This window comes from Falco naumanni, chromosome 1, assembly GCF_017639655.2.
Source record: "Falco naumanni isolate bFalNau1 chromosome 1, bFalNau1.pat, whole genome shotgun sequence".
Lineage (NCBI taxonomy): Eukaryota > Metazoa > Chordata > Aves > Falconiformes > Falconidae > Falco > Falco naumanni.
Window position 1 is genome coordinate 121808565 of NC_054054.1, and position 14535 is coordinate 121823099.

The 14535-nt window shown below is 40.9% G+C and overlaps 1 protein-coding gene across 8 annotated transcripts in view; it reads left to right on the top strand.

The window, feature by feature from the left end:
• STXBP4 (syntaxin binding protein 4) overlaps positions 1 to 12819 on the top strand; it is a 76170-nt gene extending 63351 nt beyond the window's left edge. For 7 of the 8 annotated variants that reach the window (XM_040581864.1, XM_040581867.1, XM_040581870.1 and 4 more), the window contains one exon: positions 9834 to 12819. In XM_040581864.1, the coding sequence (XP_040437798.1) occupies positions 9834 to 9945 (112 nt within the window). In that variant the 3' untranslated portion in view covers positions 9946 to 12819. Of the gene's footprint in view, positions 1 to 1412; positions 3071 to 9833 lie in introns of those variants that run through there. The other variant, XM_040581868.1, reaches the window with a different exon arrangement.
• Positions 12820 to 14535: the final 1716 nt, after the last annotated feature.

A 14535-nucleotide genomic window follows, 5' to 3' on the forward strand; every position in this document is an offset into this window, starting at 1 on the left:
TCCTCATGGTAGTCACAGCACTGCAGCAGTGGGAACAGAAAGTGTATTCTGTCATTGAACAGATTTTGTGAATTAGTAACATCTGGGTTTGATTTTAAAATAGGAGAAAGCGTCTATGCATAACGGCTCTGCCAGTGCAGTGTCATATATGCTAATTAATTATTGGTTATACACTGGTGGTTTAGAATCACATAGGAACAGTATAATAAACCCATAGCTGGGACACTAATTTTTTTCCCAGAAAACCCATTATAGTTAATCTCTTCCATCCTCCCACTGTGTTCACCTTTAACATATGGCAGCTCTGTATCATGAGACTGGCACCTAAATTTAGGTAGGGCCTTGCTATTCTCCCTCCCACTCCCACCCACTCCTTGCATATGTATACAGTTTGTAAGGACCAGCTGTGAATTTTGCCCCTGTAAACACTGTTTTTCTAGCATTTTAATAGGACTAGGTTCCAGCTATTCCGCATTAACTGTTATTTTCCTCAAGAACGTTTATTTTAAATTTTCCTGAAAGACAAGTAAAAGTTCCCAAGTATTTTAAACTTTGGGGATCTTTTCCTTTAGATGTATTAGGGGCTGTGATGTTTTCTATCTTATGACAAGGGGGAAACAGTAATATATGCTTTAGGGTTGTCTTTCAGCAGTTCATCTCAGAATCAGAAGTTTCACATGGAAGCATTCTGTGCTTCAGAGTGACAAGGTTGGCAATGAAGATATCATTGGTAGATACAGAATTTAGTTCATGTTAAGTAGGAGCCTAAAGTCAATACTTGTAAAATACAGATTAATAAAAACCACACGTAATGTGTTCTGGTAGCTTTTGAAATAATACCTAACAGATCAGGCTTCCACTTTGAAAGCCAACACATCGTACTTACATAATTTGTAACATTCTGTTTTGTTTGGGTTTGCTTGGGAAGCAAATTAATCGTCATTAATTTCACTGAAAGCTGGGCATTCGCAGAAACTGTTTATGATTTTATAACTGAACTAAGAATAGCGAAGCATGTGTGATAGATGAAGAACTTCTGTAGTATAAACATCGATGATTTATAGCACTAGAGCTAAAGGTATCATCACAGAAGGAAAATAAATCACGGTTGATTTTACTTAGTGCATGCTCAATTGAAAAAAACAAAGCTGTTCTTTGATAAGCTGTTCCTTTGACTTTACACTTTCCACTGCATTACAAAAGAAGGACCCAAAACCCAACATAGCAGGGTGTGTTATGCTTTGCTTTTGATGTCCCATTCCACTATATACTAGTACGTTACAATATACTAGCTATCTGCAGGTTGTCTAAGTAGTGGTTGGAGTGGTCCTTCCTAGCAAAAACCAAGTTCAATGAAATTCAAATCAGAGCAGAGCTGATCTAAAAGGAAACTTCTGTATGTTCCACTCAAGTTGCAGTGAGTTCAGAACAGCAAACTAAGAAAAACCCTGATCTGCTGGATGGAGTGTGTGGTTGCACCCCCCCCAGGCCTGACTCCAGCACCAGCTCGGTTCCCCACTCCCTGTACGGTAGAAGGCAAGTTGGTTGCACCAGAATTTTCATTTATCAAAATCACCATCGTAGGTGTCCTCATCTTAATAACTTTTTGTGAGTACAAATGGGTATTTTGAGACATGGAGCACTCTTTTCATGGAGTTAAAAGGAAGATGCAATGACTTTGCATCTCTTAAAATTGGACCTTTCCTATTTTACATGTGACTCAAAAATAGAGGTTGCTTTTGAAAATGTTTCCTTTTCCCTGTCATCGTGAAGTCCTCCTACCTGAAAATAGAGGAAAGAATAATTATATAGTCACAAGAAGTTGCAAATATTTAAATAAAGCTCAGCACTAGCCATGTGCTTTTTAATGTATAACAATCCAAAGCGCTCTGCATCCGTCAGCTCAGCATCGGTTCAAACACTTTCAGACGTAACCATATGGATTTGGGTAATCCTGACATATTTCTTCTGGGGTTTTGGATAACCAACCTGAGACATCTCAGAACTTTTATTTGCACGGTGTTAATGCCTGCCATCTGAAGTGTCTGACTCTGTGCTGTGTCTCAAGTTGGTCACTAGGCATAAATATATCCAGAAGTAATAGTCCTCTTTGAAAATTGTACCCCCTTGTTCTTCCTTCACAGCCACTTGCATGATGGAAGATTTCTTATTGAAAGGCACAGCAATGATTTCATGTAAGACATTTTCCTAAGTAAAAATTCATGAAGACTGCAGAGGGCTGGGATCAGATGAAAATTCCAAATAATTTCTAAGGTTTAAAAATAGTTATTGCCAGAGATTTGGGTTGTAGAGAATTCAGTTTCTCTGATTTTCACTGAAATCATTTTGCATGAGTAAAAGGAAAATAATCTCAGATGTAAAACTAGGAAACTTGGCATTGGATTTTATGATAACATGAGCTTGTAATACAAGAATGTTAAAACCTTAAGCTGCTTTTGGTTGAGCAATCTCTTTTCCTGAGAGGTTGTTTGTTGTTTAATATCAAGAACCAAAATGGAGAAACATTCTTTCAACTTCCACAGGTACTGTGTGCTGTCTGGGTTCTGGCCTGTCATATGAGGCAGCTGTTAAAATTTCTTCTGTGTGAAAATACGTGAAGCTAAATGATTATTTTTTTTTTGCTCTTGACCTACCAATCCCACTGAAATCAGCGTGCTGATTTTTGTTACTTCTGCCGGGTAATTCTACTCTCACAGTGATGTGACCAAAGCTCTAATTCTCACCTCTCTAGTGACTTCTGTGAGTAGGACTGGAAATCTGAAAGTTCCAACTCCTGCTAAGTTTTCCTTTGTAAGGGCAGGATTTGGCACTTGTGGAGTAAGCCACATACACCGCTGCTCTACACCACCAGTCGTTCTGCTACGCCCTGGGTTTCGGGAAAGCCATCGGCAGCAGAATGCTGTGCAGCAAGGGTTTTCCAGTATGTGCTTCATCGGAAGCCATCACTCCAGCTTTGATTTGGTTTAGTACATGTGTAGCTTAAACATAAGCCTTGAGCATGCTCTGATGCAAATAAACTGCACCACAATGTATACAGTGTTCACTTTGAGACACAGGATTGTGAGTTTGTATTAAACCAGCACTTTGAGAGGAATTGCAGTTGGCTAGTACCGGGGTGAGAGAGATTTCAGGTAGTGCTTTAAAACTGTGAAAAGTTTGCATATCCTGTCACTCAAACCTTTGGGCTTATTCAGCCTTGGCTGAGATCCTACTGTTATTACTGTTTTTATTTTAGATTGGGCCATTTGTTTATTGTTGACAATTTTCAGTGATATAGCACACTGTTTGGCTATATAAATCTTCCCAGTGATAGCTGCCTTCTGAAATTGCTCATAGATTTTTCATAGTAGACAAGTGTTTAATCGGTTTAATCAAGGAATAAATAGCAAGACTGTCTTCTGGGTTTTCACTTTATATCCCTCAATCTTTAATTAATACTCAGGCAAAATCTATGATCCCTGAGGGAAAGACAAGAAACATTTATGTTGCCTTAGGACACAGCTCCATGAGGTGACAAGTGCTCTCAATCTTATTACAGCCAATAGAAGTTAAGGTCACTGCCATTCTCCAGGAGCTGCCCAGCATCTCCTGGGGTACTATTATGTGCTCTGTGTGGCTTTTGAAATGTTGCCTTGAAAGAGGGTACAGTCTTAAACCCATTTTAACCAAAGGAGGAAAGGAAAGAAAGAACATTTAGTTTAAAATAATCTGATTTTAATAAATATAATACAAAAAACCTTCCCAAACTGCCTATAGGTTCCATGTCTGGAAAAACTGTCTTCCCTAGATGCTCTCAGGATTGACTGATTATAGACTTGCATCAGCATCACTCAGATGTTTTATTTTGTTCTGATTGCTTATCTACTAAATCAAAATCCTTTAGTTATTCCTTGCAGATCCTCCCAGCATTTGCTCTTCAAAATAGCAAGTGTTTTCTGTTGCTTGACTTGGTTATCCCCGTACAGGATTTCACTTCTGCTTTCCAGCAAGTGGCGTTGTCAAAGAGGGCACCAAACATGACAGATAACCAGGACTGGCTCTGCACGTGCGTGCTGGCTCGGCGAGCTTGTTTCACGGTCAAACATTGGAGTCGAAGAAACAAAAACTCAATAACACGTTTAAATTCATAACGGGTAAAGTGTTAAAAGCACTGGCTCTTGAAAGCTGAGAAATAGTTCTGCTCCCCAAAATCATGCAATCCTAAATAAAATCAGGAATGCATTCACAAAGCATCAGGTGCAGCACAGTAACTACACTTTATATTCAGTCTGATTGTAAAACAGTTTAGAAACAGTGTCAGTGGAGATTTGAGGGCAACAGCATTAGCCTGCTTCCAGCGTTTTCACCATCCTGTGTCCCAAGGCTTGCTGTGTAGTATTTCTCTAAATTCCACAGCCATGGGAGGGGGCTTGGCTGTAAGCAGGAGGTCTGCTGTTCCCGTGCTCGCCCTCAGGACAGCTCTGTGGTACCTCCTAGATGCTCCATTGCCACCTGCTGGCATGGGGAAGGGTAATTCTGTCTCATCCCACCAAAACATGAAGGTCTTCAAGGTGCCTGGTGCAAGCCAGGACTACTCCGTTTTTGTGCAGGATCTATTTTTGATGGTATTTTTTCTTACTGTGCTGTGTTTCAGAAGGTACATAAGGAATGCTGATCATGGCCCGAGAGACTTGCATTAGGAAGTTAGAGAAGTGTGAGGAAAATAGAGGTGGAAGAGCTGGGTGCCTCGTCAAAGGCGTAAGATTTGGGACAGTAGGTTTTTAAGAGAAGAAGGTCCTTGCGAAGCAAAAGGCTGTTCCAGGCAGAAGGGGAACAGAAACAGGAAGACGCAGCACCAAAGCACAAAGTAATTAAAACGAATCTTGCAAAGCTGTGTGTAGTCCAGCAAAGAGCTACACAGATGGAGTCTGTGCAAGGGCAAGCAGGGAAGACGATACAACCTCTAGATGAAGGATTTAAGTTTGAGGATCTTCGCTCAGTGGCATTGTTCTTTATTCTCCTGTTGCTCTGGGCCTCGTTAGCCTCCAAACCACCGCTGTGTGGGGGCCTGCATACTCGTGTGCCAAAGGAACGTGGGGCCTCCAGAACTTCCCACTGGGATATGCGTGTAAGTCTAAAAACTCAAAAGCACAGTGTGGAATACATTTCTGAGTAGTACACAGTATGACCCCTTCCAGCCCGTTGCACCTACATCTAGCAGTGCCATTAGTGGGTTTTTAATGATTATTTCCATAACAGCAGTGAAAGTGCTAAAGGGTAAAGCTTTGGGAGCGTGGGGTTCCCGTGTCCCAGCCTCGCGGCTGTCGGCACTGCTGCACGGTGACCGTGGCTTTGCAAAAACGTTCAGTCGTGCACGGATCGGTAAAAGCTCCATCAAGCATCAGTACTCTTCAGCTGAGCGTTACAGCGTTTTAAAGGGCTAGCGAAGGGTGGGAACTCAAAACGTGAAAGATTACAAGTTTAGCAAAATTGCTACGGTAGATTATGTGTATTTAGGTTATGGGGCATGTTCATTTAGGGAGGAAAACAGCTACCTTGGTGTTTGTGTTGTTTCGTGTGAGCAGAGTTCTGCTTTCACTTTCATCTTCAGTACTGCTCAGTCTGGTAGAGAAGCACAGGGTTCATATGAGGCCAGAATTTGGCTTTCCAAGTTCAGATACAGCTAAGTCCTATTTGGCCCTTAACGAGTATGGTCCCTACTCATTATGAAGGTTTGACTGATTAACTCTTTACGGCTGCATCTTGTCTCCTGAAGAGATCTCAGGCAAATGGGTCTTGTGCAAGATTGCTCCTTTTAAAGCTAAGTCACCCCGGTGCACTGGAAGAATCCAGCCAGGTGGTGTAATGTTTTCCCATGTCAAAAGGGAAAAGAAAAAAGCCACTTGAAAGAAAGAGTACGTGACTGCTTTGCAGGTCAGCATCCTGCAGAGTGACCTACAGCAGTTGTGTTGTCTGCAGGACGCTTCATGATTCCTTGTTGGGCTCCAGAGTTTGGTCCTAGTTGGAGAATACAATTTAAGCTGAAAAGCAGGTCTTGACAATGCTCAAAATCTAACAAAGGTGCAGATGTTTTTTTTTCCATTAGTTTTTCTTTGCATTATTCTTTTCTTAAAAGTCTGTCTTAAGCTCTCATTTTAAAAGAAATACTTTTCCGTGCAAAGAAGAGCCATAAGGAGGGTAATTAGAATGGTATTTCAAATAATTTGCTACCATTCCTTTGCCAAAAAATAAATCCCTGTATTCTCATGTTTTGTTTTTCCAAGCTCTAAAATTTGTCCTGCAATTTACTAATGTTAAAAAGACAGAATAAGCTACTGACATATTTCCAGATGAAATGTTTCTGTTTTCTGACAATAAATTTGGCTACCCTCCGATAGCAATGACTTGTTTGAAAACCTAAAAATCTTTAAATATTGTTAATTGCTCTGTAAATGTGAAATTAATCTTTTGAGCAGGAACATTCGCAAATGGAAAACATTTTACATTTAGAACTTGTAATGCTGGCTTTCCAAACATTACTTTAATATTCAAAACAGTTTCATCAATTAAGCAAAACCTAGAGGTAGGTTTGGATTCCCTCTCACTTTTATTGCTGGCCCTAACACACAAATCAGAGAGGATGTATTTCTAATACAAGAATGTTCTGCAAACCAGTAAATCTGGGATTATCTCTTCGGACTGATTATGTCAAAGCTCTTTAGCCACAGCACTTTTGGAGAGCTAAAAATAAATAGCAGGGGGGTTTACACATTTATTCTGTACCTAAATAATCTGCGCGTATTGTGTGTGTCTGTCTACAATGTGAGACGTGGTATCTGGACTTAAATGTTTATTTATAAGAGTTCTTTTCCTAGTAAGGATTTTGGCAAAGGTTTTAAAACAATCTGTCCTAGCAGAAGCATTCATGGGACAGTGTCTAGTGCAAGTTTAAAAGACCTGAGTTCAAATCAGAAGCATTTACAGCAGGTTAACAGAGCAAAATTTGGCCCCAAATATTTTGAAAATGGATGAAAACTAGTTCAATTCTTTCTTACCAGTGATTTAACAACGTTATGCCATGGAATACAGAAAATTGTAATCCTGATGTCAATGCCACAATTCTGCACTATTAAATGCCTGGTTAGCATTTAATTTGTATGAGAACAAAATCAAGTTCTTACAGCAGTTACCAGGAAGTTAGGCATGCTATCATTTGCCTCCTGGTCCTAAATTATGTAGGAAGAAAATCTTCTGAATAATAAACACTTTAGTTGGTTACATCGAAGACATGTGAATGCTTTTCCACGTAACTCCTCTACTCGTGTGCACTTCCTCCCATTTCACAGGATCGATACTGCATGCTCATGAGAAAATAGAGCTAAGGATTTAGGTGCACAGCAGGTCAAGGCATGCTGCAAGTCAAATGGGGAAAATAATTTTTTTAAAAATAATTTTTTTCTTATTTAAATGCAGTAATGGATTATTGAGAAATGGCTTGATAAAAGCAGGCAATATAAACACTTAAAATAGTACTGCAGGCAGTAAATCTTGCATTGGCAGAGCTGGAATGGATGGAATCCAGTTCATTCGGCTCCCATGATTCCGCAGGTACTGGAAGGAATTCTGTGGCGTTATGCTGATAAATGAAATCACGTGCGGGACTTTAATTTAGAGTGCTATCTTCTGTATTAAGCCATATTAACAAAAGTTTTATTGGAAAAAAAAAAAAGAATTATTTCCTGACATTATAGAAAATATTGCAGAAAAATACAGCAAAGATATTTTCCTTAGTATATTTACAAATATGTATTCATAACGGAAATATGAAGACGTATTTCCCTATGTTGTAGAATAATGGGAATTTCTTGATTAGATATTATTCACAAACATCTTATAAAACATTGTTAAAAGGACTCTCTTCATGTTGGCCATCATCTCACTTTCTAAAGTTAAACTTTGGAAACCTTTGGGAAGTATCTGTCATTCCTAGTAAAAACGGTACATTAACTTTCTTAGAACGAAATGATTACTGAACTTGCGAGCGGTCAGTATCTGCTGTGTTGTATTTTCTGTAGCTACTGTTGTTCAGTTGCACTTCTGTTTTAACTGCTGTGAAACTGATCTCTACAGCTCCAGCAAAGTTGTGCACATTTTTGTAATATACTCCTGAAGGAATGGAGTCCATCCAGTGCTGCTCTGACCTGAAAAGCACTTAGGATTTTTTTCTTTTTTTTTTTTTTTTTACACATAACTGGAGCTTTCGGATTGGTTTGGTTTTTAAGGGTAAGAACTGAGGATAATGGCCTTTATCTTCCACATTTTGTTTTTCTTGCTTGGTCCTCACCTCACAAAGGTGTTGCTTCAATTGAAATAGTGGCTAAATTCACAGGTTACCAGTCCAGGGAGACGTTAATCTACTCATGCAGCTCACAATGTGATTTACATTAGTATCATACTTGCCTCTTAAACAGTGGTGGTGTCTTTATCATACCTAACGTGTTCTGAGCTCAGTGCACTTGGGTGAAAGGTGTGAATACAAGGTGAGATCATAGCAGGATCATGTTGACTGGAACAGTGGTCCCCATACCCACAACTTGGTGTAGTGGAATATTGACTCAAATTCCTACTTGAATGTATCAGTTTCCATAATCAGATATTCAAGAGAGTATTGAAGACAGAAAGACAAAATCTGTTTTCACTTGAATACATAAATCTAGAGTGGTTCCATATTTAATTATGTTTATATAATATATTTAAACTACCGCACCTGAAAGGGGAGTGTAGGCATGGGCTTTAGGTGCACTGTATGTTAGAATTTGTGAGAAGAGCTGTTGTCTTTTACAGTGTGTATTATACGTGCAATATTTTTCAGCTAGTTCTTGTAATGAACTTATATTACAGAACTAATCTTTGCACTGACTTGACTATAAAAACTGTGAATTTATTAGCGAGGTTTTTTTTAAGTGAAAAGAAGCTATTTCCTTTCCCAAGCACACGTTATTCCAGAAGGGAGAAGAGGCTGTGCCGTGCCCACACACAGTATGGCTAGCATGCGTACTACCAAGCATAAGGTGTGCGGCGTTCTCACCCGCAAACAGTAAGCCTATTCCATTTATCTGTCCTTACTGAGCCCTTGATCAGGTTCTTTCCATTCATATAGAAGCTCACCCAAAACTATAAAGCAGCTTAGGCTGCGTGTCAGATGTAGGGTTTAAGCCTTAAAAAGTAGGACTCCCTCCTGTTACCTGTGTAAAGGCTGCGGAAGCACGTCCAGATTTTGGTCTGGAGGACGTGAGAAGAACATCCTTTTTTGGACTTGCTCGTCTACCTTATTCTGCAAGAAGAGGAGTGACTTAACGAGGCTGGAATATTAGCTCGTGTTCTGACAAACCAAGTGTATTTCTACGATGTGATTCCACTTTTGGTGGTCAGCTTCCCCTTGACCACTGTGCCCCAGGCTTTAACTGGTACGATGGCAATGTTCATACCTTGGTAGCGTGTTGGGGTTGTGTAAGCCTTTGCTAGTCCGGGCTGTACACTGTTGCTGGGTTAATTGTCTACAGCTCCATTAATTAACAGGAAATGTCACCGGTCTAGACCGGAAGTCTCTTAGAAAAGCATTCTCTCGAATGTATTGGGAAATGGGACCCTCAGTCCAGGTTCTGGCACCCAGAAGACTCCACACTTTGTAAAAATCTCATAGTTAAAAGCGAATTCTGTATTTGAAAGCGGTGCAATGATCATTACAACTCCAGACTCCCAGCTGGTATTTCTTGTTTGGAGATTGGCAAACCTCTTTTGGGTTGCTAACGGCATTTCTTGTTTCTTTTTAGCCATGTAACACAGACAACGTCATGGATCCATCCTGTGACAAGCGCCCTAAGCTTGCTTTGCTCTGAGGATGATGATGATGGAATAAGAGAGCTTCCTGGGTCCAAGAGCTGAGGACATCTGTTGACAGATAGTAGTTTGTCTAGTTTCAGCACGTTAGTGAGAAGATGCACACTTCTTAATCTACATAGTGTCTAGTCTAATGCAATAGTACCTGGTGACGTTTCTCCCCTTGAAGTCAGAGGAGGTTCTGCCGTTGTTTGGTTGGGTTTGTTGATGCAAGCGCTGCTCCCTTCAGTTCTTCATCTGTCCCAGTTTGGTGTGCAGGGATCAGTCTTCTCTTAGGGCCCAATACACTCTGCTCATGACCTCTCTACTGGCGTAACTGTCCTGACCTGAAGTGGAATTTTCACAGCTATGACCAGCCTGAGAGTTAAGATGGGACCATCGGTTGTGATTTCACATGGGAGGTTCCAGCTGATGGCTGACTGCAAGATGCAAGGTGAGCTGTGTTTGGGGTTTTTAACCAGTGCTAGTGAGTGTAATGTAGATGCCTTTTCTTTAACTACTGAAAATCTGGATTTTTATGGAGGAAATCTAGCAATTTATTACAAGTATTGAAGCCCTGATGACTTTTAAAACAAATACTTACCAAGACTGATGGTTGGGCTTTAGAAAAATGAGTCTTTGATAAGTTGTCAAGTAAAAAGAAACAGTTTTGGTAGAGGACACCATACTCTTGTCAACAATATGAGGCAAGAATGAAAATTATTCTACTTTTGTACTCTGCTAAACCGATACATACTTGCATCAAATACTTCAGTGGAAGCTGTGAAGTTTCAAGTACAATGAAACCTGTGAAACCACCTCCAGGATCAGCAGAAATCAGTCACCTCCTCAAAGTTGGTCTTTAAGTAGAACAAAATCATTTTGTACACATTGGTGATGATTTAAAGAGGATAAAGAAAATGATAGGGAGTGCTAGTGCAAGCTAATGAACAGGTTTCACTGTACCTCAATAGAACAGGATATTTTAAATCTCATTATATTCACAGCACAGCATATGATGTCAGCTTTGTCAAATACATGACTCTATGCTACGGTTTTTCTGGAGGCTCCTTATATAATGTGTGTGTATGTATATGATATATAGTAGGTGTTGACTAATGAATGAAAGACCTGAAATGTCACAGAAGCGCTGATGAATACACCGAAGAAAACTCTCTCTGACCTTCAGCCCAAGGAGAATGGGACTGTAACAGTGTGAGGGAGGCACAGGCTGCAATCTGCATTTTCCTGAGCCACGCACTGAAGGGCTTCAGAACCTCCCTGGAAAGGTTCAGGCACACCTCTGCCCTCCCGCTCACCTCTGTTGGCCGACGCAAAGGAATGAGGCTGTGCAGTCACATTTTTTGAGGTCAGTCTTCTGCAGGTGTGGCATGGATTTAAAAATCCTTGTGCCCTGAGGAATGGATGTGAAGACCAGACTTGCAGTTCAGGTGCCTGTGCCAGACTCTCTGTCCGTAGCATTACCGAGCTGTGCCAGGTCAGGCACACTGTAGCTGTTGATCCTTTTGAACCAAAATAATATACTTATTTTTAACAATCCTAATCAAGTCTCTTCGTTGAAGCAGTGCAGCAAGCTACTGCATTTGGCCTGTAAGCTGCAGAGCAGATCACCAAATGGTCTTGCTGGAGGAGCAAAGCGCAGTTCGCAAAAGTTTTTTTGCAGGCTTTGCTGGAAGTAGATGTCAGGATATATTGAATAAGCAAATAGAAAAAAATTGTTTTGTACTTTTAACTAGGTCAGAACCAAATTATCCGTGAATCTACACAGGTGGTGTGGATTAGGAAGAAGAGCTTGCTCAGCAGACCCACAGTAACTTTTATTTCTAAGAAAACTTCTCATAGCAATAACACAGAAATGCTTTAGCTGTATTTTCTCCAGTGGCTCCTACGTGCCTCACAGCCTGAAGGGACAGAGCTTGTGCTTCACTTTCAGGGCTGGACACTCAAGAAGCATTTTTATTGAAATCCCTTTTCTGAAAATGGCACAGACTCATGACCCATAGAGGATATATATGGTTCTGAATTCCTTGCGGTATTTGCTGTAGCTCTAGTAGCCATTTGGATGCTTTATGACAGGCGCTTGCAGTTCATACTTCCATGATATCCCGATTGCTTATGGATTCCAGTTTTCCAGTTCTGTTCAAGAGCACTTTGAATCTCCACTTGACCCTCGCAGTCTGGATTTATTCTGCTAGCGGCGTTGGAACAGCTAGCTGGGTGTTTCTCATAGGAGAAGCTATTTAAGGACAGAGACTATGGATCAGGCAGGCTGCATGAGCAGAAACTTGATGGAGAGCAATTTAAAGCTGTCCTGGTAGATCAGCTGGAGGAGGACAGCTCTGCACATACTGCCGGCCCTTCCCGGGGAGCTGGCCGTGATCCCTGGCCCCGAGCGTGCGACGCGCAGCTGCTGTGCACGAGAGGGGGAGAAATCGAGACAAAATGCTGGCGATCTGCCTGCGCTGCTTACTGTCTCCACCCACGGACGGGAACGTTTCAGAAACTTGGAGACTCTTTCTCCCTCTCTCTTATAAATTTGCCTAGAAATTAAAGCCGTTAGAAATAGATCTCTGCATCTCTCTAGCTTCTTCTCCGGTAAGCGTTACCTCTTCAGGTAATCCGCTAGTTCAAATGTTCCGTTACTGAGACTACATTTTCATACCTACAATCTCCAAATGTTCTAATCTATTTTTGTACACTGGCATACTTGTTTCCTAGGTTATTTCTCTTTATCTCCCCTTGTTTCTTCCTTTCTGTGAAAAAGTTTGTGAAATTATTTTGATTAAGCTGAACTGTATATATTGAGAAAATAGTTCTAGGATAACTTAAAAGTAGTTTGTAAAAAGCAGTTGTCAAAATATGCAACACTGTAAACAGCAACTTTTCATTTTTATTCCAGAATAAAAAGTGGAAAAGAAATGAAAGTGCCTGTTATATCTTTTAAAAATAATAAAACTACAGCTTTATGAGGGAATGGCCACAGAGGCGTAAATGATTCCTGTACCCCTGTTTATTTTCTGTGTAAAGGTGACATTGTGAAAAATACTGTTCTGCTACACACCGGTGTTAATCTTTACGTGAATACTTGCAGCCCAGCTGCCCTTCAAATACCACAAATATTCCAGTAAATTTAAAATTCCACATTCTCCCATCAAAGCAAATAGCTTAACACAAATACCTTCACAGGCATATAAGGTACTGAGCTTCGCAGGTGCTAAATAACTTCCTTGTAACACTACTCAGTGTCTCTGTAAATTAGATGATCCTTTCATCAACCCCACCAGATAAATAGAAGCACACATACATATGTGAGCTGGCCGTTCCATAAGCATCACTTAAATATTCACATCGTAGTCAGGTGTATGTGCTGGCAGGTGCACATACGTATGGAAAAGCTACAGATATTATGTAAGCAAATACATAAAGCCTCTATAGATTTTTTTATCATCAGTCTGGTGGAGGAAAGCAACAGTTGCTATTTGCACACAGACATTTGATGCAAAGGGGAGCACCTCGGACACAACCTTACAGCACTAAATCTGTTCTGACACCGATTTCATTTGGAGCCCTGAGGACTCACACGGGTGTGCAGTGGTGCCAGGCTCCGTACAGAGAATTTCGCTGTCATTCTCAAGTAGTTTTATTCTCAAAGGATGATCCTACTCAGCCTTCGTCTAGAAAGCTCCCTGTTTAATACCATCCCCTTTAAAACCACAACCGATGCAGGCTGCCGTTCATTCCTCTTTGTACTCAAAATACATTTGTGGTGGTGGAAATCACTTGTGTACTTCAGAGTACAGATTTCAGTGATAGAAAGTACTTCTGAAATTAAACAGTACAAATCACTTCTTCATCTACTTGGGCTATGTGTGTTACTGAATCAGCTCACGCTTACTTTCGAGAGCTGTTGCAGGTATGTGATGGGGCAGAACCCCAATGGTCAGCCAAGGGGAGAGAGAGAATAAATCCCAATTTTCCTGCTCTGACATAAAACTTCTCAGAATTACCAAAACCCAACTTTTAAAGGAAGCTAAAAAAGCAAATCAGGCTTGCTACAATTCCTGTGCAGGTTTCTGTGGAGCTTGTATTTATGCTCCCCGTGGTTGTAGCTTAAGGACCAGAAGCCAATGGTCCCCTGCCTGGGAATCACTCGGAGGCTTTAGCCTCTACTGAAGACCAAGGAATAAGAAATTACTTACACTAAAATAAGAAGTACAATAGAATAGGAGTGATTCCTGTAACTTGGCCTTTTAACTAGCTGGTTTACTGCAGAATATATTTGCTACATGGGCGTTATCTGTTGGGTGGCTTTGTCTGCTCCCCAGAAGGCGTTCGAGCTGCTGGAGCACCCGCTGGCAGAGGGAGCCGGGTTTTGCCGCTGGTGCTTTGCTGGGGGAGGCAGATCCGACAAACCAGAGTCCTGGAGACAGGTTCGGCCAAGCAGAATGTGTGGCGCACGTCGGTCTGTCCAACATACGTAATGTACACCCCAACGCACGTAACGTACACCCCAACACACGTAATGTACACCCCAGCGTACGTAACGTACACCAGCTATTTAAACATTTCTCGTGACAGGCTGCTTTGTGAAGCCAAAAGAAATGGTTTGGGCAATTCTTTAAGTCTGTTTCTGAC